This window comes from Balaenoptera acutorostrata, chromosome 4 (assembly GCF_949987535.1).
Source record: "Balaenoptera acutorostrata chromosome 4, mBalAcu1.1, whole genome shotgun sequence".
Classification (NCBI taxonomy): Eukaryota; Metazoa; Chordata; class Mammalia; order Artiodactyla; family Balaenopteridae; genus Balaenoptera; species Balaenoptera acutorostrata.
In genome coordinates, this window is record NC_080067.1 from 84284565 (window position 1) to 84311977 (window position 27413).

General features: G+C 35.3%; 1 protein-coding gene across 10 annotated transcripts in view; it reads right to left on the minus strand.

Annotated features, from left to right (window-relative positions):
* Positions 1–27413, minus strand: part of STXBP5L (syntaxin binding protein 5L) — a 384033-nt gene that overhangs the window by 295014 nt on the left and 61606 nt on the right. For all 10 annotated transcript variants that reach the window (XM_057545862.1, XM_057545860.1, XM_057545863.1 and 7 more), the window contains exons 4-5: positions 8496–8577; positions 4948–5048 (exon numbers count right to left, since the gene is read on the minus strand). In XM_057545862.1, coding sequence (XP_057401845.1) covers positions 4948–5048; positions 8496–8577 — 183 coding nt within the window. The remainder of the gene's footprint in view (positions 1–4947; positions 5049–8495; positions 8578–27413) is intronic.

A 27413-nucleotide genomic window follows, 5' to 3' on the forward strand; every position in this document is an offset into this window, starting at 1 on the left:
AAATACATAAAGAAGAGAATTATGTTACATATAATATTTGCTTATATGTGTACAGAATGAATCTCTAGAAAGACACAAGAAATAAATAGCACTGCTTGGCTCTGCAGATAGACACTGAGTGTCCAGGGGACAGGAGTGGAAGAAAGATCCTTCACTGTACATACAACTTTTATCTTTTGACTGTCAAACCAGGCAAATATGTTAATTACTTAAGAAAATTTTAAAAGAAAAGTAATTCAGATTATCTTTATAAAGCAATAAAATATTTTAAATTGGGGTTATAAATAGTGTCCCCAAAAGCCAACTCTGATGGGTCAAGTTTGCTAGAGACTTCAGAAATAAGGTTCTTAATAACATATTCCTTGCTGGCGGTTTAGCTAATATTCCTTAGAAGTATTCTGACAATACTAATTAGCAGAACACCACAGATAGAAAAAATAAACTCTGATATAATCAGTACAAATACTTTATAATCTGTATATTATAGCCTATCTGTTGAATTTTACTTGAAAACCATAGAAAACAATTCTAGGCTTTCCCCAACGTTACATGATTTATGATCAGTGATAGCAAGGACTGTTAATATGCCTGAAATGTAAATGTTTGATTTTATTCATTTTTCAGATCATGCATCACAGAAATCAAAAGTTTTTCTTCCATATTTAAGTTTATAAACTCAGATATGAGAGGAACCCAAAGATCATCCACCAGAAGCAGCTGGAATATCTAAACCTATTTCTCAACAATCTAAGCCTGGTTGCTACCTTCAAAGACTATAACACCAAAGACTGAAGTTGCCCTAATTAAAAAAAAACTAAAATTTACGAACTATATAAACTAAATATGTATATATGTACATGGCATAAGCATAAAGATACATAAACAAAGAATACTGCCCAACATTCCAGTTCTACAAGGATTAAGTTGCAACCCACTGCAGTCACCCACTGACAGTGCCCCCAGAGGGGAATTCAGGACAGAGAAAAACAGGATGGAGCATTCTGTGTTTTAGATATATGGTCCCTAGACAGTTAAGATTCATATCTAAGGAAGAATTTCAATGACCCCAGATTCTTGCACCTTCCCATACATAGAAAAGCACTTAAATCATTAACTTGAGATGTCTGTTCTTTGTGATTAGCAGTAATCTTTTATGCTTGACTACATGTATTTCCCAGCCAAAAAATTAATATATATACTGGCTCCTCCCCTACGGTTTTGGAGCAGTTCCTCAGAGCTATCTGAGAGGCTATCTCCCAAGCTACAGTCCTCAGTAAGACCCTCAATAAAACTTCACTCACAACTCTCATATTGTGTGTCTTTCTTTCAGTTGACAAGTATATAGGAATGTATACAGTTAAATGGCCGATTTAAGAGGGCTTAGAGTTCCCAAAGATGCTTGGTTAAATTCTCCTTCATTGACTTAAGCCCTGCATTCACGATACATTTAAAGATATTTTCCCCTCCACAATAAATTGTGATATTAATGATTATTCTCAAGTTCAAGATAATTAATTTACCTTTCATAAAAAGATAAATATCACATTTTTGTAAGCATTAAAATAGGCAATGTCGGACAGCATCTTTTAATTTCATGTAAAAGAATGAAGATAGAACACTCCCTAACACCACACACAAAAATAAACTCCAAATGTATTAAATACCTAAATGTAAGACCGGACACTATAAAACTCTTAGAGGAAAACATAGGCAGAACACTCTTTGATATAAATCACAGCAAGATCTTTTTTGACCCACCTCCTACAGTAATGAAAATAAAAACAAAAATAAACAAATGGGACCTAACTAAACTTAAAAGCTTTTGCACAGCAAAGGAAACCATAAAAAAAATGAAAAGACAACCCTCAGAATGGGAGAAAATATTTGCAAATGAAGCAACTGACAAGGGGTTAATCTCCAAAGTCTACAAACAGCTCATTCAGCTCAATATCAAAAAAAACAAACAGCCCAAAGAAAAAATGGTCGGAAGACCTAGATAGACATTTCTCCAAAGAAGACATACAGATGGCCAAGAGGCACATGAAAAGATGCTCAACATCACTAATTGTTAGAAAAATGCAAATCAAAACTACAATGAGGTATCACCTCACACTGGTCAGAATGGCCATCATCAAAAAAACCTACAAACGATAAATGCTGGAGAGTGTGTAGAGAAAAGGGAACCCTCCTACACTGTTGGTGGGAATGCAAATTGGCACAACCACTATGGAGAACAGTATGGAGATTCCTCAAAAAACTAAAAATGGAACTACCATATGACTCAGTAATCCCACTACTGGGCATATACCTGGAGAAAACCATAATTCAGAAAGATACATGCACCCCAATATTCACTACAGCACTATTTACAATAGCCAGGACATGAAAGCAACCTAAATGTCCATCAACAGAAGAAAGAATAAAGAAGATGTGTTACATATATACAGTGGAATATTACTCAGCCATAAAAGGAACAAAATAGTGCCATTTGCAGAGACGTGGACAGACCCAGAGACTGTCATACAGAGTGAAATAAGTCAGAAGGAGAAAAACAAATATTGTATAATATCACTTATATGTGGAGTCTAGAAAAATGTTATAGATGAACTTATTTGCAAAGCAGAAATAGAGACACAGATGTAGAGAACAAACTTATGGATACCAAGGGGAGTGGGTGGGATGAAGTAGGAGATTGGGATTGATATATATACACTACTATGTATAAAATAGATAACTAATGAGAACCTACTGTATAGCACAGGGAACTCTACTCAATGCTCTGTGGTGACCTAAATGGGAAAGAAATCTAAAAAAGAGGGGATATATGCATACGTATAACTGATTCACTTTCCTGTACAGCAGAAACTAACAAAACATTGTAAAGCAACTATACTCCAATAAACATTAATTTAAAAAAATAGGCAGTGCCTGCAAAGTTCCTAAGATTTAAACTTGTCCAGAATCTGTCAGCTTGGTCTTTTATGTTCCTACCAGTTAAATATACCTCAAATGAGTTAATAAAATTATAATTGGAAATCATCACCATCAATCATTTCTTCTCCCCAAAATGGCTATAAAAGAGGCCAGAACATTTCCTTCAACATTCCAATTGTGAGGGGAAAAAAACTCATTCTGCCTATCTACACAAAAGGGTAGGGCCAGATCTACTCAAAACACTGACAAACAAAAAATCTTACAAGCAGAGAAAGAGATAAAATCAATATGGCAATATCTGAGTAGGTAATATTTTCAGTGGTAAAGGTACAAGGAACAGTATAACAACTCTTGACTGACCTTTCAATTTTTCATATCCTGAAATGTTTGCTACATTACTTATTTTAAAATTTAAAATAAAATAACCAAAATTAGATCTAATATAAAGAAAGAAGTCCTATCTAGTTTTAGCAAATAGCTAAAATATAAATTTCCTCCTCTCAAAAAAATACTGGATTAATAAAAACTTCCATTGATGCTGAATCCCAAAATACTGTGAACATAATACTCATGAATACTACTCAGAATATTGAAGGTTAATGATTCAAATATTACAGTATGCATACAAGAAGAAAAAGAAAAAGCTCCAGATAGAAAAAGGAAGAATGTCTGTATAGCTGCCATCCTTTTTTCTCATCAAACGTATAAAAACAGGTTTACTTCATTAAGCTCTGCCCATACAGTGATGATTCCTTATGAACTATTACCATTCAACAAAATAAAATAAGCACTTTCTTGAGCTCTCAGCAGTGGCTGCCTGTCTCTATTATCTACCTAACTCAGTTTTGACTAGTACTTGCTAATCTGTGTAAATTTACTTCTCAGAGGTTTCTTTTTCTTTCATTAACATCAATTTTTCCTGTGATAGCCCTTCTCAATCACACCAAAAAGTTTGACTGTTTCCCAAATAATAAACAAATATCAGATTATTTAATAGTTAAATAACAGATACAGATAATAAAATACAAATTTTACTTCATCTCAAGGTGGATTATCAGCTAAGTAGATGTCTGTTATATTCTAGCTCTGGTTGAAACCAACACTAGAAACATTAAAATTTGGGACAATTTGTTACAAATAAAATCTAATAACATTTTCCATATCCATTCATAAAATTTTCTTTTTCCAATTATTATTTCATTCTAAAATGGGAGAATTTGAATTCTGATCAATTCACCATCTTTGAAAATATTAATCTTGGATGTGCAATGTTGCGCAACACTTAGTACCAATATTTTTGGATGTCTAAAACCTCTGTCTCATTTTTTTTTTTAATTAATTAATTTATTTTTGGCTGTGTTGGGTCTTCGTTTCTGTGCGAGGGCTTTCTCTAGTTGCGGCAAGCGGGGGCCACTGTTCATCGCGGTGCGCGGGCCTCTCACTATCGCGGCCTCTCCTGTTGCGGAGCACAAGCTCCAGACGCGCAGGCTCAGTAATTGTGGCTCACGGGCCTAGTTGCTCCGCGGCATGTGGGATCTTCCCAGACCAGGGCTCGAACCCGTGTCGCCTGCATTGGCAGGCAGATTCTCAACCACTGCGCCACCAGGGAAGCCCTCATATTTTTTTAAGGTAAAAAATATTTAAGCAAAAGGGTGAAAGTGTAGGAGGTAACTTCCATGATCAAAAGGTGTAGAAATACATTTAGTATTTACTTGACTTTTAAATTTTAGGTCTGGGTTTTCAGCACCTTGACCTAAGGAAAAGAACACATCATTGGTGAAGTCCTAGTTTATAGCAAGGAGAACAAGAATGCTAGGAGTTCCCCATTAGAAAAGGACTGAATCTATATCAATTATGAATTTTCTATGAAAATAAACTATTATAAAAGTAAGCATAAATATTATTTCTAGCTATTAATATTATTTTTAAAATTCTTTCAAAAATTAACCTGAAACTTGCTCGGGAAATAATTTTCTTACACATTAAGAAATTGTTTAACTCTTCAATTCTTACCGTTCTCTGTTAAATTTAAGAGAATGAAGAATAGCTGGCCTTTTTTGTCTAAGGTTCCACAAATGAAGTGTATCATCTGAACCTGCACTGACCAAAGCACCCTGGAACAAAATGAAGACAAAGTGAGCGATTTACTTAATTTATGTTTTTTTTTTTGTGAAGCAAAAACAAGCTAATTTACTAAATTTTTCACTGTTTTTAATGTTATTTGTATTTATATAATGTAGAAATACAAGGAAGGACAATGCACATACTTCAGTCAGGAAGCCTAAGAATGCTAACAGTAGAAGAAGCAGGTAAACTACTGTATATGGATTGGTGAGAATGATTAGTTCAAGGAATATGCATTTATCAATAGAGGGATTATTATTATAAGAATCATTGTGACTATTAAAGATTTCTTATGTTTTCTTTGGGAAAAACTAAGTTTAATTTTTTTGTTGTTTTTACTATTTACACATATACCGTGTAGCTCTACAGAAAAGCAAATATCCAACCCAGTTTTAAATTGCAATCTGGTCATATAAAAGTACACTGTTTGTAAAAATTTTCTGTATAGTTAAGAAGTATATAGTCTTCCTAAAAGAAGTATATAGTCTTCCTAGAAGTATATAGTCTTCCTAAAAATTTTCTATATAGTTAAGAAGTATATAGTCTTCCTATATAGTATATTTGATATAATTTAATTTGTTTTCTTACTTCAAGAAGCTTCATCTATGACAAAAGAAAACATCTGTAATAAAAGAAAATATTTCTCCAACTAGAATTCAGTATAACTACAAAAATAATACTAAGATCCTTTTTATACAAAACCTCCAAATAAAAATGAATCCTACTTCAAATACAATAGGATGGGTTCTACCTATTAGTATGGCAGACACCATATGGGCAGAAAATTAGCTGCCATGTATGACTTCATATACATATTTTAAACTATTTATTTTACTGAGTTAAGTAAGATCATCTTAAACTATGTCAGAACTTTTGCCATTATGAGTTTCCCGGCAAAAAAATGTCAATGCTTGCCCTATGTCAGAGCCTGAAGCTACTCTAGAGTATTGAATGTGTTCTGTAAAAGTGATCTTGCACAATTATGGTAGTCCTGAGATACCTAAAATTCTTTTCATACTTTACAAAGTACTCGGTTACAAGTAACCTTTCACAGTTTATTAAATCAATCACAGATATAAAAATGATCAACCATGTAGATGTTAGGAAGAACTATATTGAAATTCCTAGAATTTACTTCTTCTTTAGGAATTAGAGGAGAGAAGAATATAGGAATCTAAATGCCGTTCCATAACAATTCCTACGACAAACATATGCTCATGTAGCCTATGATGGTTCTCTTGATATTATATACCTATGATTTTAGTCTCAAAGAAAAATAACTTTTAAAACAATAATCATAATCAGAGAGTATAACCATTAAAATGTTTTAAAATGTGTACAATTTGCATATTTGTATATAAATATGTAAATACACATATTCAAAGAGGTATACATTGATATATACATTTTAAAATGAACTCATAGATAATTACATTCATGCAATAAAATGTATCCTACACGTGCCTTGAGGATTTTTGTGTTTGTCTGCTTTTTTTGTAAACTGTTCTCAAGTGTTCTACATATTCAAATTAGAAAATTATTAGGACTGCTTGGAAGTACTTGATGAACTACAATTTTTTTTTGAGATATAGAATAGTGATCTCATTTCTCAGGAAAGTGGAAACTCATTTGGGATAGGGTGAAGATAGACTATGATATATGAAATTAATAAAACATTCTCTACAGTAAATAGTTACGTGTTATACAAAAGATATAATATGCCAAAGGCAATGAAAGTAAAATAAATCAGATGTTCAATAATATCTTAGTGTAATAGCTGAATAAATCTAGGAAGGAAGTCAGTATTAATAATTCTATGATAAAACTAGGAGATAACTTAGCATTTGAGGGAAGTGAACAGAACCACTGAACAGCGCCAACAGAAATACAAGACACATGAAAGTAAGCACATTGGCAGGGTGTCTAGGGCTCATTTACAAAAGCAAATCCATAAGAAGCACTACTAATGAAGATCTGTGAAAAGATTAAAAACTGAATAAAAACACAGGTCAAGAGGTCAGAAGCTGGGAAGTTTGGAAAAAGGTACAGAAGTTGAGTATAAGGCAGATCAAGGTGAGCAGTTTAGGATAGACAATGTAAACACTGGAAAGATGTTGAAGGCTTGCCTTTATTTCTTCTTAGTTATGTAACAGCACAGAGGCAAACTTATGGCCTTGAAGACAATTCTCAGAGGACAGGACACAGAGAAAATCACCTGGAAACAATTTATGCCTGCCAGTAAACATCCATGCAGAAGGCAAAAGGCTGAGATCTCTCAACTAGGAGCTATAGAGTAACACTGAGACTTCAAAAAGGTTGTCAGTCTAGATACTAAAGACTAGTTATTACGATAAAATATTTTTTTAATGTTTCCCCTGCTCTTCCTTATTTTCCTCTCTCGTTTTGGTACCCCACAGCAAGTATGCCTACAACATGAACTATGCTAGGCTGGTCAACAAGGAGAATCTCACAGCCTTCTGAGAAAGATTTTTGAGCTAAGAGAAGTAAAAAGTGGACATTTCCCAATATCACAAATTTTTCATGCCTCAGGTATCTCTAGTATAAAGTTATATGAAACATTTCACCCATGTTTATGAGTAAAAATTCTTAGAATATATATATGCAAATATATAGAGATACTGAATAAAAGATCATCATTCATGCCACAAGAAACAACCAGTGATACCTCTTTTTTATTTCTTTCGACACACTGAGTTCAATCTCCTAAGTGCCCAAATTTGGTATGTCATAAACTCTTAAAACATTTTTGCATTGACTGGATCACTTAACATAAAAGAGTTCAAAAGACTCAAGGATCCATTGTAAAAATATGAGTCAAGAAAGCCTTAAGTAGCCTTCAACTACTGGAAGACCTGCAAACTTTCTGAGCTTTACAAACTTTGTCTTTAGGGAGTTCCTCATCACCATAGGTCTATAAAAATAGGAGTAGGGTAGGCAGCCAATTGTTATAAAGCTATTCATATGTATACCAACAAATGAATATGGAGATATATACAGACAAAGAAGCCCAAAGTAAATAACTGAAAAGATTATTTAATGGAAGATAAAGACAAAACATGAAAATTAACGCTGGATTAGAAAACAAATTGGTGGGAGGAGAGTGTGTAGAGGGAGAGTTTAATGGTCAGTGTAGCAATCAAAGGGTTTTAGTAATTTTTTAAAAACCATTTAAACAATTAATCTATAAATTATACTACACAATCACAATAACAGGATCTTCTGGTACATACAAAATTTTTCCTTTAAAATTTAATAAACTGACAAATACAAGAGTACAGTCTTTTATGAAAAATGTAACCATGAACAATATTGCATACGTATATATCTTTAAGCATGTAGAAAAATAATATTAAGAAGATTACACAACATGTGTGTGTTTGTGTGTGTGAGATAGAAATATCTAAGAAAATCCTTACCTCATTGATCAAGAATTGGAGCTGCAGAACAGCTGCACCACTTTCATGTTGACAATAACAATCAACGCCAGGTCTCCCAAGTCTAAAATAATTAAAGTCAAGGATTCTAACATTTTAATTAGCATTAACATTAATGTGTAAAGAAAAAATTAACTTACTTAGCAACTGACATTTGGCTTACTAGTTATCTTTATTTTTGTAAATAAAGAGTTGAAAAATCTTGGTCTTAGTTGATGGAAATTACATTCTATAGCATTGTTTGTCAGCAAAATGGCTGGATAAAATGTCCCTTGTACATAACCAACCCCCCTCAACAACAATAATTTTGCATCTACACTCACAGACAAAAGTGCCTTCACAGGAGCTTCAGGATCCAGGTTGGAGATTGTGAAACCCTGGTGCAGTCCAAGAATGAAGAGAGCCATTTTGAGGAGACAGGCTTGCACTTAGGCAGGTGACTCACTGACTGTGGTCTCAGCTATAGAAACAGAAATAGCTCTGTACCCCTGAGAACTTAGCTACAGCTCCATTTGGCTCTGGGTCTGTCACCAGCATATGCCACATGTCAAGGGACCCAAAGGAGTCACACTCATTCATGTATAGGTAATAGGCATAATAAAGAACTTAAAGAACTTGTTCCTGGCTGTAGAACAGGAAGTGACCTTTGAACCAGCTCCAGCTTCACTAGGCTGCGGTGTGGGAACCCCTGAAGGTAAGCCCCTGGAAGTAAGGTACAGTCTGTTAGACTGTGGATTCTGAAACGGCCTGTAACAGAGCTCCAGCAAGTCCCAGCCACAGTCTAGGAACAATCATGCTGGCAAAGGAACCCTATAGGAAACGCGCTTGTCTGTACCCTCTAAGATCCTAAAAGGGGTTTATACTCAGCTCAAGCCCCCTCACTGCCACAGTCTTCTAGAATTTCTGCTTGCACAAAGACCAGGCAGGAGACACTCCTGTCTCTGCCCCCCTGGAGTTCCTGAAAAGGCCCTGTATGTGACTCCAGCTTCCTCATAACTACAGTCTGCCAGTCTATGGCAGTCCTGAGGGTCCAAGGTCTCAGTAGGAAACACCCCTGGCTGCAACCCTGGAGATCTGAAAGGGCCCTACACTGAGTCCTAGCCCCTCCCAACTGCAGGCTGTGAACGGTTCTGTTGCCACAGGTATCCAACAGGACACACTCCTGTCTGCACTCCCAGAGATCCTGAAAGGGCCTAATACTCCCAACCACAATCCACAAGCAGTCCTGGCACAGGGACCTGTCAGAAGACATAACTGCACTCCAAGAGATCCTGAAAGGGCCCTATACTCAACTCCAGCACCTCTGGCCACAGTCAGGGACCAATTCAGCCCATCCAATGATCTGGAGGGAGACATACCCATCCATGACTGCAGAGCAAATCTTGGCTGTGGAATCTGAAACAGCATTGAGGCTCAATTTCAGCACCTCTCAGCCACAGTCCAGGGTCAGTCCTGTCCATCCAGGGACCCATCCAGTGACCAGGCAGCAGCCCACCCAAGATCTGGCAGGAGCCACACCCACCATTTACCTGGTAATAGGCTTGCTATCTGGGGACCCATACATGGACCCTAAAGCAGACCCTTGTCCCAGTCCCACCCTACTGAACAAGGTACTGCAGGTAGTCACATCTACCCGGGGACTGGAAGGGATCCACACCAGCATAAGACCCAGTATCAAGCCCACAAATCATAGATGCTACTGCAGACCCAGCAAAAGCCTCAAAACTGGCTCCAATGCAGCACAACTGCAATTATGGAAGTAATCATATCAGCTCGGGAAACAAACAGAAGGTCTGTATCTTCTGAAACCAGTCTGTAAAGACTGGAAGAGGTGTTTGCTTCACAAATGCACAGACACCAATGTAAGTCTACACAGACAACAAAGAATTATGCAAGTATGACACCACCAAAGGAAAGTAATAGAGCTCCAGCAACTGACCCCAAAGAAATGGAAATTTATGATTTCCCTGACAAAGAATGTAAAATAATCATCTTAAACTGTATGAAATGCAAGAAAACACAGATATACAACTGAGCAAAATCAAGAAAACAATTCACGAACAAAATGCATTTAATAAAGAAATGGAGAGAGATCAAGATGGTGGAGTAGAAGGACATTGGGCTCACCTCCCCCAATGAATGAATCAAAAACAGATCTACACATGGGCAACTCTAGCTGAAAACAAACTAGAGACTGGCAGAAAGGCTCTTTTACAACCAAGGCTATAAAGAAAGACCCACATGGAGTCGGGTAGGAAGGGAGGAGAGGGGATCAGGCTGGGACCAGTTCTTGTAGCAGGAAACAGAGAAGAGGAAGGGGATATCACAGGTTGGGAGATCCTCCCTGGGGACTGAGGGGTTTGAACTACATATTGGGCACCCCAGCCATTGGGTTGGACATCAGGTAGATGAGTCCCCTGAGCAGGTTTAAAAACCAGTGGGATATACCAGAGAGTTGAAAGAAACTGAGACTCCACTCACGCATGCTTGCTTACTCCCAGGAACAAGGTGGAGAAAGTAGGCTGAAAATACCCCAGGGTTCTGGCCAGTTTCCCACTACTGCCCCAGTGCACCCCAGCCTGCACCTGGAGACTGCTGCAGCCCCTCTTGCTCCAGCACATCTCTCCACTAGGGCAAAGGCTGCCACTGCTAAGGAATAACATATTTGGAGGTGATGGAGCTGGTGTGCAACCAGCCCTGAATCTGAACAGGGTGAGGGCGGCCACTGCTGGTGTGTGGGGAGGAAGCAGTTTGGGAGCAGCCTGGGGCTCTGACTCCTGTATGGGAACCAACCCAGTAGGCACCCTGGCCCACGGCAGGCAGTTGCTCCAGCTCCTCTTGCTCCAGAACTGCTCTCCGCTAGGGTGAAGGTACACACACTTGGAGGAAGCAGAGCCAGCTAGGGCCAGGCCCTGCTTCTAAACAGGGCAAGGGAGGATGCTTCTGGTGAGCACATGAAGGCAGCGGATCAGAAATGGCCTGGGGCTCTGACTGGCTTGCTGGGACCATACCAGGGCATACCCCAGCCCCACTGGGGGCTGCTCAAGCCCCTTTTCCTCTTATGTTCCCTTCCACTGGGGTGGAGATGCCAACACCGGGGGCAGGGGAGAGTGCACACTTAGAGGGAATGGAACCAGCTCCAATCGACACATGGGACTTCAGCTCCAGCATCTTGGGCCCCAAACCCACTCCCATAGGGTGGTGATAGCCACTGAGAAAATATATATGCACCCAACATAGGAGCACCTCAATATATAAGGCAAATGCTAACAGCCATAAAAGGAGAAATCAACAGTAACACAATAATAGTGGGGGACTTTAACACCCCACTTTCATCAATGGACAGATCATCCAGAAAGAAAACCAATAAGGAAACACAGGCCTGAAATGACATGTTAGACCAGATAGACTTAACTGATAGTTATAGAGCATTCCATCCAAAAGCAGCAGAATACACATTCTTTTCAAATGTACATGGAACGTTGTTCAGGATAGATCACATGCTGGGCCACAAAGCAAGCCTTGGAAAATTTAAGAAAACTGAAATCATACCAGGCATTTTTACTGACCACAATGCTATGAGATTAAATATCTTCTACAATAAAAAAAATTGTAAAAAACAAAACACGTGGAGGCTGAACAATATGCTACTAAAAAACCAATGGATCACTGAAGAAATCAAAGAGGAAATCAAAAAATACCTAGAGACAAATGAAAATGAAAGCATGATGATCCAAAACCTATGGGACACAGCAAAAGCAGTTCTAAGAGGGAAGTTTATAGCAATACAATCTTACCTAAGGAAACAAGGAAAATCTCAAATGAACAACCTAACCTTACACCTGAAGCAACTAGAGAAAGAAGAACAAACAAAACCCAAAGTTAGTAGAAGGAAAGAAATCATAAGGATCAGAGGAGAAATAAATGAAATAGAGACAAAGAAAACAATAGACAAGATCAATGAAACTAAAAGCTGGTTCTTCGAGAAGATAAACAAAATTGATAAACCTTTAGCCAGACTCATGAAGATAAAAAGGGATAGGGCTCAAATCAATAAAATGAGAAATGAAAAAGAAGTTAAAGTGGACACCACAGAAATACAAAGCATCCTAAGAGACTACTACAAGCAACTATATGCCAACAAAATGGACAACCTAGAAGAAATGGACAAATTCTTAGAAAGCCACAACCTTCCAAGACTGAACCAGGAAGAAATAGAAAATACGAACAGACCAATCACAAGTACTGAAATTGAAACTGTGATTTAAAAACTCCTAGCAAACAGAAGACCAGGACCATATGACTTCACAGGTGATTTCTATCAAACATTTAAAGAAGAGTTAACACCTATCCTTCTGAAACTCTTCCAAAAAATGCAGAGGAAGGAACACTCCCAAACTCATTCTATGAGGTCACCATCAGCCTGATACCAAAACCAGACAAAGATGTCACAAAAAAAGAAAACTATAGGCCAATATCACTGATGAACATACATGCAAAAATCCTCAACAAAATACTACCAAACTGAATCTAACAATACATTAAAAGGATCATACGCCATGATCAAGTGGGATTTATCCCAGAGATACAAGGGTTTTTCAATATCTGCAAAGCCATTAGTGTGATACACCACATCAACAAATTAAAGAATAAAAACCATATGATCATCTCAATAGATGCAGAAAAAGATTTTAACAAAATCCAACACCCATTTATGATAAAAACTCTCCAGAAAGTGGGCACTGAGGAACATATCTCAATATAATAAAGGCCATATATGACAAACCTACAGCTAACATCACAGTCAAAGGCAAAAAGCTAAAAGCATTTTACCTAAGTTCAGGAACAAGAGAAGGATGTCCACTCTTGCCACCTTTATTCAACATAGTTTTAGAAGCCCTAGCCATGGCAATCAGAGAAGAAAAAGAAACAAAAGGAATACAAATTGGAAAAAAAGAAGTAAAACTGTTACTGTTTGCAGATGACATGATCCTATACATAGAAAATCCCAAAGTAGCTACCAGAAATCTAAGAGATCATCAATGAATTATGTAAAGTTGCAGGATACAAAATTAATACACAGAAATCTGTTGCATTTTTATACACTAACAATAAAAGATCAGATAGAGAAATTAAAGAAACACTCCCATTTACCACTGCATAAAAAAGAATAAAATACTTAGGAATAAACTTACCTAAGGAGGCAAAAGACCTGTACACTGAAAACTATAAGATGCTGATGAAAGAAATCGAAGATGACACAACCAGATGGAAAGATATCCATGTTCTTGGATTGGAAGAATCAACATTGTGAAAATGACTACACTACCCAAGGCAATGTACAGATCAATGCAATCCCTATCAAATTACCAGTTACATTTTTTACAGAACTGAAACAAAAAATCTTAAAATTTGTATGGAGACACAAAAGAGCCCAAATAACCAAAGCAAACTTGAGAAAGAAAAACGGAGCTGGAGGAATCAGCTCCCCTGACTTCAGACTACACTACAAAGCTACAGTCATCACAACAGTATGGTACTGGCACAAAACTGAAATATATATCAGTAGAACAGGATAGAAAGCCTAGAAATAAACCCATGCACCTATGGTCAATTAATCCACAACAAAGGAGGCAAGAGTACACAAGCAGAAAAGACAGTCTCTACGACAAATTGTGTAGGGAAAACTGGACAGCTACATGTAAAAGAATGAAATTAGGACATTCTTTAAGATGATACACAAAAATAAAATGGATTAAAGCCCTAATTGTAAGACTGGATACTATACAACTCTTAGAGGAAAACATAGGCAGAACACTCTTTGACATAAATCACAGCAATATCTTTTTCAAGTCATCTCCTAGAGTAATGGAAATAAAAACAAAAATAAACAAATGGGACTAATTAAGCTCAAAAGCCTTTGCACAGCAAAGGAAACCATAAACGAAACAAAAAGACAACCCACAGGATGGGAGAAAATATTTGCAAACGATGCAACCAACAAGGAATTAATCTCCAAAATCTACAAACAGCTCATGAGCTCAATATATTAAAAAAAAAAAAAAGAAACAACCCAATCAAAAAGTGGGCAGAAGATCTAAATAGACATTTCTCTAAAGAAGACGCACAGATGGCCAAGAAGCACATGAAAAGATGCTCAACATTACTAATTATTAGAGAAATGCAAATCAGAACTACAATGAGGTACCAGCTCACTCCACTCAGAATGGCCATCATCAAAAAGTCTACAAACAATGAATGCTGGAGAGAGTGTGGGAAAAAAGGAACCCTCCTACACCATTGGGAATGTAAATTGGTACAGCCACTATGGAGAACAGTATGAAGGTTCCTCCAAAAACTACAAATAGAGCTACCATATGATTCAGCAATCCCACTCCTGGGCATATACCTGGAGAAAAACATGGTTCGAAAGGATACATGCACCCCAATGTTCACTGCAGCACTGTTTACAATAGCCAAGACATGGAAGCAACCTAAATGTCCACTGACAGATAAATGGATAAAGAAGATGTGGTACATATATACAATGGAATATGATTAAGCCATTAAAAAGTATGAAATACTGCCATTTGCAGCAACATGGATGGACCTGGAGATTATCATACTAAGTGAAGTAAGTCAGACAGAGAAAGACAAGTATCATATGATATTGCTTATATGTGGAATATAAGAAAAATGATACAAATGAACTAATTTATGAAACAGAAATACTCACAGACTTAGAGAATGAACTTATGGTTACCAGGGGGAACAGGTGGTGGTGGCAGGGATAGATTGGTAGTTTGGGATTGACATGTACACACTACTATATTTAAAATAGTTAACCAACAAGGACCTACTGTATAGCACAGGGAACTTGGCTCAATATTCTGTAATAACCTAAATGGGAAAAGAATTTGAAAAAGAATGGATACTTGTATGTGTATAACTGAATCACTTTCAGTTCACTGTACACCTAAAACTAACACAACATTGTTAAAGAAGTATACTCTAAAATAAAATTAAAAAAGAAAATTATAGGCCAGTATCTCTGATGAATGTGTATATAAAAATCCTCAAAAATATTAACAAACCAAACTTAATATATAAAAAGGACAATATACTATGATCAATAGGATTTATTCCAGGGATGCAAGGAAGGTTACAATATCCACAAATCAATCAATGTAATACACCATGTTAACAAAATAAAGAATAAATATCACATAATCATCTCAATAGGTGCAGAAAAGCATTTGACAAAATGCAACATCCATTCATGATAAAAACTCTCATCAAAGTTGGTATGGAGGGAAGATATATCCACATAATAAAGTCCATTTATGACAAACCCACATCTAACATCATACTCAATGTTGAAAAGCTGAAAGCTTTTCCTCTAAAATCAGGAACAAGACAAGGATGCCCACTCTCACCACTTCTATTTAACATAGTATTGGAATTCCTAGCAACAGCAATCAGACAAAAAAAAAAAAAAAAGAAATAAAAAGGCATCCAAATTGGAAGCGAAGAAACAAAACTGTCACTATTTGCAGAAGACATGACACGATATAGAGAAAACCCTAAAGTGTCTCCCACCAAAAAAAAAAAAAAAAAGAACTATTAGAACTTACAGATTAATTCAGTTAAGTTGTAGAATACAAGATTAACATACAGAAATCTGTTGCTTTTCTATACACTAAGAATGAAATAACAGAAAGTGAAAGTAAGAAAACAATCCCATTTGAAATCATATCAAGAAAAACAAAATACCTTAGAATAAACTTAACCAAGGAGGTAAAAGACCTATACTCTGAAAATTATAAAACACGAAGCAAGTTGAAGCTGATACAAAGAAAATGAAAGATATCCTGTGTTCATGGGCTGGAATAATTGATATTGATAAAGTATCCATACTACTCAAAGTAATCTACAGATTTAATGCAATCCCTATCAAAATACCCATGAAGTTTTTCACAGATCTAGAATAAACCATCTTAAAATTTATATGGAACCACTAAAGACCCCAAATAGCTAAAGCAATCTTGAGGGGAAAAAAAAGAAAACAAAGCTAGAGGTATCAGACCCCCTAACTTTAGACACACTACAAAACTATAGTCATCAAAACAATATGGCACTGGCACAAAAACAGGCACACAGATCAATGGAACAGAAGAGAGAGCCCAGAAATAAACCCATGCACATATGATCAATTAATCTATTACAAATATGGCAAAAATATGCAATGGGAAAAATGTCCCTTCAATAGGTGGTGCTGGGAAAACTGGACAGCTACGTGTAAAAGAAATAAATCAGAACATTTTCTCACACCTTATACAAAAATAAACTCAAAATGGATTAAATATATAAATATAAGACCAGAAACCATAAAATTCCTAGTATAAAAGACAGGCAGGACATTCTTTGACATAAGTCATAGCAATATTTTTTTGGATCAATCTCCTCAGGCAAAGGAAACAAAGGAAAAATAACAAATGGGACCTAATTAAACTTAAGAGCTTTTGCATAGCAAAGGGAACCACTGGCAAAAGGAAATGACAACCTACTTAATGGGAGAAAAAATTGAAAATGATATGACCAATAAGGGTTAATATCCAAAATATATAAAAAGCTCACACAATTCAATATCAAAAGAACAAACAACTCAATTAAAAATGGCAGAAGACCTGAAGAGACATTTTTCCAAAGAGGACACACAGATGGCCAACAAGCACATAAAAAGATGCTCAACATTGCTAATCATCAGGGAAATGCAAATTAAAACCACAATGAGATATCACCTCACACCTGTCAGAATAGCTATCTTCAAAAAGACTACAAATAATGTGTTGGCAAGGATGTGGAGAAAATGGCATTCTTCACAGAATTAGAACAAAAAATTTTACAATCTGTATGGAAACACAAAAGATCCTGAATAGGCAAAGCAATCTTGTGAAAGAAAAATGGAGCCAGAGGAATCAGGCTCCCCGACTTCAAACTATACTACTATACTACAAAGCTGGTACTGGCACAAAAACAGGAATATAGATCAATGGTATAGGATAGAAAGCCCAGAGATAAACCCACGCACATATGGTCACCTAATTTACGACAAAGGAAACAAGAACATAAAATGGAGAAAAGACAGCCTCTTCAATAAGTGGTGCTGGGAAAACTGGACAGCTACACGTACAAGAATGAAATTAGAACACTACCTAAAACCATACACAAAAATAAACTCAAAATGGATTAAGGACCTAAATGTAAGACTGGACACTATAAAACTCGTAGAGGAAAACATAGGAAAAACACTCTTTGACATAAAACCACAGCAAGATCTTTTTTGACCCACCTCCTAGAGTAATGAAAATAAAAACAAAAATAAACAAATGGGACCTAATTAAACTTAAAAGCTTTTGCACAGCAAAGGAAACCATAAACAAGACGAAAAGACAACCCTCAGAATGGGAGAAAATATTTGCAAATGAAACAATGGACTAAGTATTAATCTCCAACGGACAAAGGATTAACCTCCAAAATATACAAACAGCTTATGGAGCTCAACCTCAAAAAACCAAACAACCCAATTAAAAAATGGACAGAAGACCTAAATAGACACTTCACCAAAGAAGACATACAGATGGCCAAGAGGCACATGAAAAGATGCTCAACCTCACTAATTATTAGAGCAATGCATATCAAAACTACAATGAGGTATCACCTCACACTGGTCAAAAAGGCCATTATCAAAAAATCTAGAAACAATAAATGCTGGAGAGGGTGTGTGAAAAGGGAACCCTCCTGCACTGTTGGTGGAAATGTAAAGTGATACAACCACTATGGAGAACAGTATGGAGGTTCCTTAAAAAACTCAAAATAGAACTATCATATGACCCAGCAATCCCACTACTTGGCATATACCCTGAGAAAACCATAATTCAAAAAGGGACATGTACCACAATGTTCACTGCAGCACTATTTACAATAGCCAGGACATGGAAGCAATCAAAATGTTTATCGACAGATGAATGGAGAAAGAAGATGTGGTACATATATACAATGGAATATTACTCAGCCATAAAAAGAAACGAATTTGAGTAATTTGTAATGAGGTGGAAGGACCTAGAGTCTGTCATAGAGTGAAGTAAGTCAGAAAGGGAGAACAAATACCATATGCTAATGCATATAAATGGAATCTTAAAAAAATGGTACCGATGAACCTAGTGGCAGAGCAGGAATAAAGACGCAGATATAGAGAATGGACTTGAGGACATGGTGGGGGAGGGGGAAGCTGGGGCAAAGTGAGAGAAGCATCAACATATATACACTACCAAATGTAAAATAGATAGCTAGTGGAAAGCAGCAGAGTACAGGGAGATCAGCTCAGTGCTTTGCGACAACCTAGAGGGGTGGGATAGGGAGGGTGGGAGGGAGGCTCAAGAGGGAGGGGATATGGGGATATATGTATGCATATGGCTGATTCACTTTGTTGTACAACAGAAACCAGCACAGCACTGTCAAGCAATTATACTCCAATAAAGATGTATAAAAAAAGATTTTTATTTCAACTATTACATTTTTCAAACCCCCTAAAAAAAAGAACAAAGCTGGAGCCACCACACGTCTTGATTTCAAACTATATTACAAAGCTACAGTAACCAAAACAGTACGATACTGGTGCAGAAACAGACACAGAGACCAACGAAACAGAATCAAGAGCCTAGAAATAGCCCACACATATACAGTCAACTAATATTTGACAAGGGAGCCTAGAATACACCATGAAGAAAGGATAGTATTTTCAAAAAATGCCATTGGGTGTTTTCTATACATAGAAATAAATATTCTGATGCAAAAGAATGAAATGGACCCCTATTTTATATCACTCACAGAAAGTAACTTGAAATGAATTAATGATTTCAACATAAGGCCTGGAACTATAAAACTCCTGGAAGAAAATATACACAAAAATCTCCTTGACATTGGTTTTGGCAATGATTTTTTGGATATGCCACCAAAAGCACAAGGAACAAAAGCAAAAAAAAAAAAAAAAACAAGTGGCACTACAGCAAACTAAAAAGCTTCTGTACAGCAAAAGACATAATTAACAGAATGAAGAAGCAACCTACAGAGCTAGAGAACATACTTGCAAACCATATATCAGGTAAGAGATTAATATCCAAAATGTACCAAAATATTCATAGAAATCAATAGCCACAAGAGGAGGGGAGGGGCAAAGGACCTGAATAGACATTTTTCCAAAAAAGACACAAATGGCCAATAGGTACATGAAAACATGCTCAACATCACTAATCATCAAGGAAATGCAAATCTAAACCACAATGAGCTATCATCTCACATCTGTCAGAATGACTGTCATCAAAAAGACAAGAGATAAAAAGCATTGGTGAGGATGTGGAGAAAAGGGAACCCTTGTGCACTGTTGCTGGAAATGTAAATTGGTACAGCTATTATGGAAAACAGTATGGAGGTTCCTCAAAAGATAAAAATAGAGATACCATATGATCCAGCAATTCCACTTCTGGGTGTACATATACTAAGGAAATGAAATCACTCTCTCAAAATGATATCTGTATCCCCATACTCTGCAGCATTATTCACAACAGCCAAGACATGGAAACAAACTATGTGTCCATCAACAGATGAATGGATAAAGAAAACATTTTTTATATATGTGTGTGTATAAATATATGTATATATATATATATGTATATATATGTAATGCGTGTATACACATACACACACACACCACAATAGAATATCATTCAGCCACGAGAAAGAAGGAAATCCTGCCATTTGCAACAACATGAATGGACTTTGTTGGCATTATGCTAAGTGAAATAAGTCAGACAGAGAAAGAAAAATACTGTATATTATCACTTATGTGTAGACTCTAGTAAACTTGAACTTGTAGAAACTAAGAGTAGAATGGTCGTTACCAGGGTCTGGGGAGGTGGAGGAATTGGGGAGCTGTTGATCAAGACGTACAAACTTGCAGTTAGAAGATGAATAAGTTCTGGAGATCTAATGTATAACATTGTCATTATAGTTAAAAATACTGTATTATATACTTCAAAGTTGTAAAGAAACTCTTTACAAAGTTATAAAGAAACTAGATCACAAAAATAAAAAGATAATTATGGGATATGATGAAGGTATGTTGGAGGAGGTCATCAAAAAGATAAAACCACCGGTCTATCCAGGCAATTAGAGGCTCCATACACCCTCCCTTGTCCTTGGAATGTAAGGTCCATCCACCTACTATTCTCATACTAGTAGCCATTTCAAAGATGCAGCGTTGAGAGAGTAATGTATTATTGAGACCATCCAGATTGAATACATGGCTGAATCCAGTTAAGGCCTCTATATAAACTTTCGGGATTCTGGTGGGCCAGAGTGGTCATCTATTCATCTTGAGTCTTCCAAGACAAGCCTTGTATGCAAATTGCCTTGCTGATTAAAACTGCCACCTACCAATCTGGACTGGTCTGCCTTTTTCTTTGGCCTCTCCTCGCCCTCCGTGTATGGAGCCCAGTTTTGAATTTCACCTGGGGAGCTCCTGAGGTTGGGAACAATACCTAACACTACATTGTAATCATATTGCAATATGTAAATGTATCAAACATACTGTATACCATAAATTTACACAATGTTATATGCTGATTATATCAATAAAAAAACAAGAGGAAAAAATAAGAGATTCTGCTTTACCTTCATTTATTCCTTCCCCAACACTCTTTCTTTACACAGATTTACATTTCTGACATATCATTTTCTTTCTCCCTAAAACACTTCTTTTTAACATTTTTAGGTGCAGCTCTGCTGGCAGTGAATTCTCTAATTTTTTGTTTGTCTGAGGAACTCTTTATTTCTACTTACTTTTATCCCCAAATTTTATTTCTTTTTGAAAAATTTTAATTATTTTCTTATTTTATTTTTTCATTGTGATAAAATATATATAACATAAAATTTACCATTTTAACCATTATCAAGTACACAGTTCTGTGGCATTAAGTACAATCACATTGTTGGGAACCACTACCACCATCCATCTCCAGAACTTTTTTGTTCTTCCCCAACTGAAACTCTGTACCTATTAAACAATAACTCCCCATTACGCTCTCCATTCCCAGCCTTGGAAGTTACCATTCTAGTTTCTGTCTTTATGAATTTCATTACTCAAAGAACTTCATATAATGACAATACATGTCCTTTTGTGACTGGCTTCTTTCACTTAACATAATGTCTTTAAGGTCCATTCATGTTGTAGCATGCAACAAAATTTCCTTTCTTTTCAAGGTTGAATAATATTCCACCATGTATATGTACTAACTTTCTGTTCATCTATCCACGTTTTAAATTTTTTTAAATAATATCTTTCCAAGTGAGTATGAAGTGGTATTTCATTGTGGTTTTGATTTGCATTTCCCTAATATTGAGCATGTTTTCATGTTTAATGGCCATTTGTATATCTTCTTTGGAGAAATGTCTATTCCAGTCCTTTGCCCATTTTTAGCTGGGTTTGGTTTCTTGCTGTTAAGTTGTAAGAGTTCTTTACAATATTCTGATATCAATCCCTTATCAAATATATGATTTGCCAATATTTTCTCCCATTCCATGGGTTGCCTTTTCACTCTCTTAATAGTGTCCTTTGATGTACAAAAGTTTTTAATATTGAAGAAGTCTAATACATCTATTTTTTTCTTTGGTTGCCTATGCCTTGGACACCATATACAAAAATCATTGCTAAATCTAATGTCATGAACTTTTCCTTTATTTTTTTCTAAGAGTTTTATAGGTTTAGCTTTTAGGTCTTTGATCCATATTGACTTAATTTTTGTATATGGTTTAAGGTAAGATTCCAACTCTATTATTTGCATGTGGATATCCAGTTTTCCCAGAACCACTTGTTGAGAGGACTGTCCTTTTCCAATTGAATGGTATTGGCACTCTTATCAAAAATCATTTGACCATGTATTCAAGGGTTTATTTGTGGGCTCTCTATTCTATTCCATTGGTCTATATGTCTGTCTTTGTGCTATTACCACACTGCTTTGATGACCACAGCTTTGTAATAAGTTTCAAAACCAGGAAGTTTGAGACCTCCAACTTTGTCCTCTTTCAAGATTGTTTTAGCTATTTCGAGTCCCTGGAAATTCCATATGAAATTTAGGATGAATTTTTCTCTTTCTGAAAAACATATTGAGTTGATAGGGATTACATTGAATCTGTAGATCACTTTGGGTAGTACTGACATCTTAACAATATTAAGCCTTCTAACCCAAGAACACAGGATTTCTTTCCATTTATTTAGATCTTCTTAAACTTATTTCAGAAACATTTTATAGTTTTTAGTGTACAAGTCTTTTGTCTCCTTGGTTAAATTCATTCCCAAATATTTTATTCTTTTTGATGCTACTGTAATTGGAATTGTTTTCTTAATTTCCTTTTCAGATTATTCATTGTTAGTATATAGAAACAACTGATTTTTTGGTGTTGATTTTGTATCTTGAGGCTCTGCTGGATTTATTAGTTCTAACATTTCTTTTTAATTTTCAGGGTTTCCACTTCACTTGTGAAATATAATTTCCTAGATACAGAATTATATGTTAAAAAAAAAAGAATTATATGTTGTTGGCTTTTCCTTTCAACACTTTATATATTTCACTCTTATCCTTGTTCCTCTACTAGTAAGGCAGTTTCCTTCCTCTGGCTTCCTTCAAGATTTTCTGTATTTGCTTATCTACAGTGAATATTACATGCCTCATGCAGTTTTCTTTTTTGTATTTATCCTGTTTGTTGTTCCCTGAGATTCCTTGATCTGTGATTTGGTGTATGTTATTAATTCTGAAAAGTTCTCATTCATAGTTTACTTCAAATATAGTTCTTCTGTTCTTCTCACTCTTTCTTCTCTTTCTGGTAGTCCAAGAACATTTACTTTACACCTTTTGAAATTGTCACACAGCTCTTGGATATTCTACTGTTCTTTTTCTTCAATTATTTTCTCTCTTTACTCTTAAATTTCTATTGACCCACCTTCAAACTCAATGATTCTTTCCTTGACTGAGTCTTGTCTATTGATAAGTTCATCAAAGGTATTCTTCATTTCTGTACAGTGTTTTTGATTTCTGGCATTTCCTTTGGACTATTTCTTAGAGTTTCCATCTCTCTGCTTAGATTACCCATCTTACATGTGGTTAACTTTTAGACATATTGTCTAATGTTTACATTAGAGCTCTTAGCATATTAATCATAGTTATTTTTAATTTCTTATCTAATAATTCCATAATCTGTGTCATAGTTGAGTCTGGTTATGATGCTTGCTTTATCTATTTAGATTGCATTTCTTATTGCTGTTTAGACGGCATGTCTTATTGTTTTGGAATGGCCTACAGGTTTTTGTTGAAAGTCAGACATGAAAGTATGGGGGCTCCCCTAACAATTTGGCCCCCAGGAGTTTCGTGTTTTCAGGCTAATCGCACATTCAGCATCTAACAATTTGAAAAACAAATTACTATTTGAGTGTTCCTACCAGCTTATGGTTCCAGCGGCTTCTAAAATATCTGTGACTCTCTAGATTTGCTGTTCTCTTCAGATTTTGGGGTGGAAGTATGCCCTGCAACCTTATTTCTCTAATAGGTTCAGGAAAAGTTGTTGATTTTAGGTTTGACCAACATTTTTATTTCATTTTATTTCATTTGACAACTTCCAAGCTCTTCACATGTAGAAGTTGAAACCAGATAGGCCATAAAACAAGCCTTAATACATTTAAAAGGATTGAAATCATATAAATTATGTTCTCTGGCCACAGTGGAGTGAAGTCAGAAATCAGTAACAGAAAGTAATTTGGGAAATTCACAAATATGTGGAAATTAAAGAGCATATCCCTAAATAACCAACAGGTCAAAGGAGTCACAAGGGAAACTTTAAAATAATTTTAGATGAATAAAAATGAAAACACAACATAATAAAACTTAGGGGATACAGCTAAAGAAGTTCCTAGATGGAAATTAAGAGCTGTAAGCATCTATACAAAAAAAAGATCTCAATTTAATAACCTAAAATTGCACCACAAGAAACAACAAAAGCAGAGTAAACTAAACCCAAGCAGTCAGAAGAAAGGAAATGAAAAAGATGAGTTGATATTACTAAAATGGAGTATAAGACAAAAATAAAGAAAATCAATGAAACCAAAAGTTGGTTCTTTAAAGAAAAAGAAACATCAAAATTTACAAACATTCAGCTAGATCAACCATAAAGAGAACACACAAATAATTAAAATCAGGAAGTAAAAAATGGGACAGACTATAAATCTTACAAAAATAAAGATTATAAGGGGATACTATAAACAATTATATGCCAACAAATTAGATAATATAGATAAAATGAAAAAATTCCTAGAAAGACATAAGTTACTGAAATTGATTAGAAAAGAAATTTAAAAATCTGAATAGACCTTTAAAGCGATTGATTTAGTAATCAAATAACTTCTCAGGATGAAAAGCCCAGATGGCTTCATTGGTGAATTCTACCCAAAAGTTAAGATTAATACCTATTCTTCATTAACGCTCTTAAAAACCAGAAGAGAAAACACTTTCCAACTTATTCTATTAGGCCAGACTACCCTGATAACAGAAACAGACAAAGATATTACAAAGAAAGAAAACTAAAGACCAATAATTTATTAATATAGACACAAAAATTCTCAGCAAAATATAAGCAAACTGAATACAGCAACATCTAAAAAGGGTCATTTCTCATGACCCGGTGAGATTTATTCCAGGATTGCAACACTGGTTTAACATTTAAAAATCAATTAATGTAATATACCATATCAATAGAATAAAGAACAAAAGTCCCTTGGTCATCTCAGTAGGTGCAGAAAAAGTATTTGAGAAAATTTTGTACACCTTCTTGATAAAAAACTCTCAATGAATTAACAATAGAAAGAAATTTCTTCAATCTGATAAAGGGCATGTACAAAAAACCCACTGCTAGCTAACGCCATACTAGTGAAACAATGAATGCTTTCCTTCTAAGATCAGAAATGAGACAAATATGTACTAAAGGTTTTATCAAGGGCAATTAAACAAGAGAAATAAAGGACACCCAGATTAGAAAGGAAGAACTAAAACTACTTGTAGGTAACATGATCTTGTACACACAGGAATACCTTCTTTTATTGTGCTTTGCTTTATTGCACTTCTCAGATACTGAGTTTTTTTACAAATGTAAGGTTTATGGCAACCCTGCATTGTCAGATGATGATTAGCCTTTTTAGCAATAAAGGCATGTACACATGTTTTTCAATTAAGGCATATACATATTTTTTAGACATAATGCTATTGCATACTTCATAGGCAATAGTAGAGTGTAAACATAACTTTTATATCCATTGGGAAACCAAAAAATTCATGTGACACTTTATTGCAGTATTTGCTTTATTGCAATGGTCTGGAACTGAACCCACAATATCTCCAAGGTATGTCTGTACACAATCCTAAGAAATATACTGAAAAATTATTACAACTAATAAAGGAGTTCATTAAGGCTGCAGGTAACAAAATCAATGTACAAAAATCAATTATGTTTCTCTATATACTAGCAAAGCACTATCCAAAAATTAAATTAAGAAAATAATACCATTTACAGTAGCATCCAAAGTAATAAAATAGGAATAAATTGAACAAAAGAAGTATAAAACTTGTATTCTAAAAACTATAAACATTGATGAAAAAAATTAAAGACCTAATAAATGGAAAGACATCTCATACCCATAGATCAAAAGACAATATTAAGGTGGTAATACTCCCCAAATTCAGAATCAATTCAATCCCTATCAAAATCTCTATCAAAATTCCAGCTGTGTTTTTGCAGCAATAGACAAGATGATCCAAAGATTCATATGGATATTTAAGAGACACAGAATATAAAAATAATCTTAAAAAACAAGAATAAAGTTGGAAGATTCTAACTTCAAATTGTATAGAAAGCTACAGTAATCAAAACAATGAGCTACTGGAATAGGGTAGACATATAGCTAATTGGAACAGAACTGAGATTCTAGAAATAAACCCTCACATACTTAGTCAAATGATTCTCAAGAAGGATATCAAGACAATTTTATGGAGATAGATTTTTTTTTTTAGGAAATAGTGCTACAACAACTGAATATCCACATGCAAAAGGATGTAGATCCCATCCTAACACCATATACAAAAATTAACTCAAAATGAATCACAGCTTAACTTAAAAAGCTAAAACTATAAAACTAATAGAGGAAAACAGTCACAGTAAAGGGAGTCACACGAATTTTCTAATTTCCCAGTGTGTATAAATGTTGTTTACACTATACTGTAGTCTATAAAGTGTGCAATAGCATTATGTCTAAAAAAAAAATGTACATACCTTAATTAAAAATACTTTATTGCTAAGAAGTGCTAACCATCATCTGAGCCTTCAGTGAGTCGCACTCTTTTTGCTGGTGGAGGACTTGAAATATTGTGAAAATTACCAAAAAGTGACACAGAGACATTAAGTGAGCAAATGCTGTTGGAAAAATGGTGCTGATAGACCTGAAGACACAGGGTTGCCACTGTGTCTTCAACCTTCAATTTATAAAAAATGAATATCTGCAAAGCAAAAAAAATGAGGTATACCTGTATTTAATTCATAGAACTGTATATTATTAAAATAAAAAAGTCAAATTTACTATATGATAATATTGAAAGATGAAATTTAAATTGAATGAATCAAAAAATTATAAAGGACAGAGATTGTCAAATTAGGCAAAAAAGCAATACCCAACTATATGCTGCCTACAAGAACACACTAAATATGAAGACACAAATAGGTTAAAGTAAAAGAGATGGAAAAAGA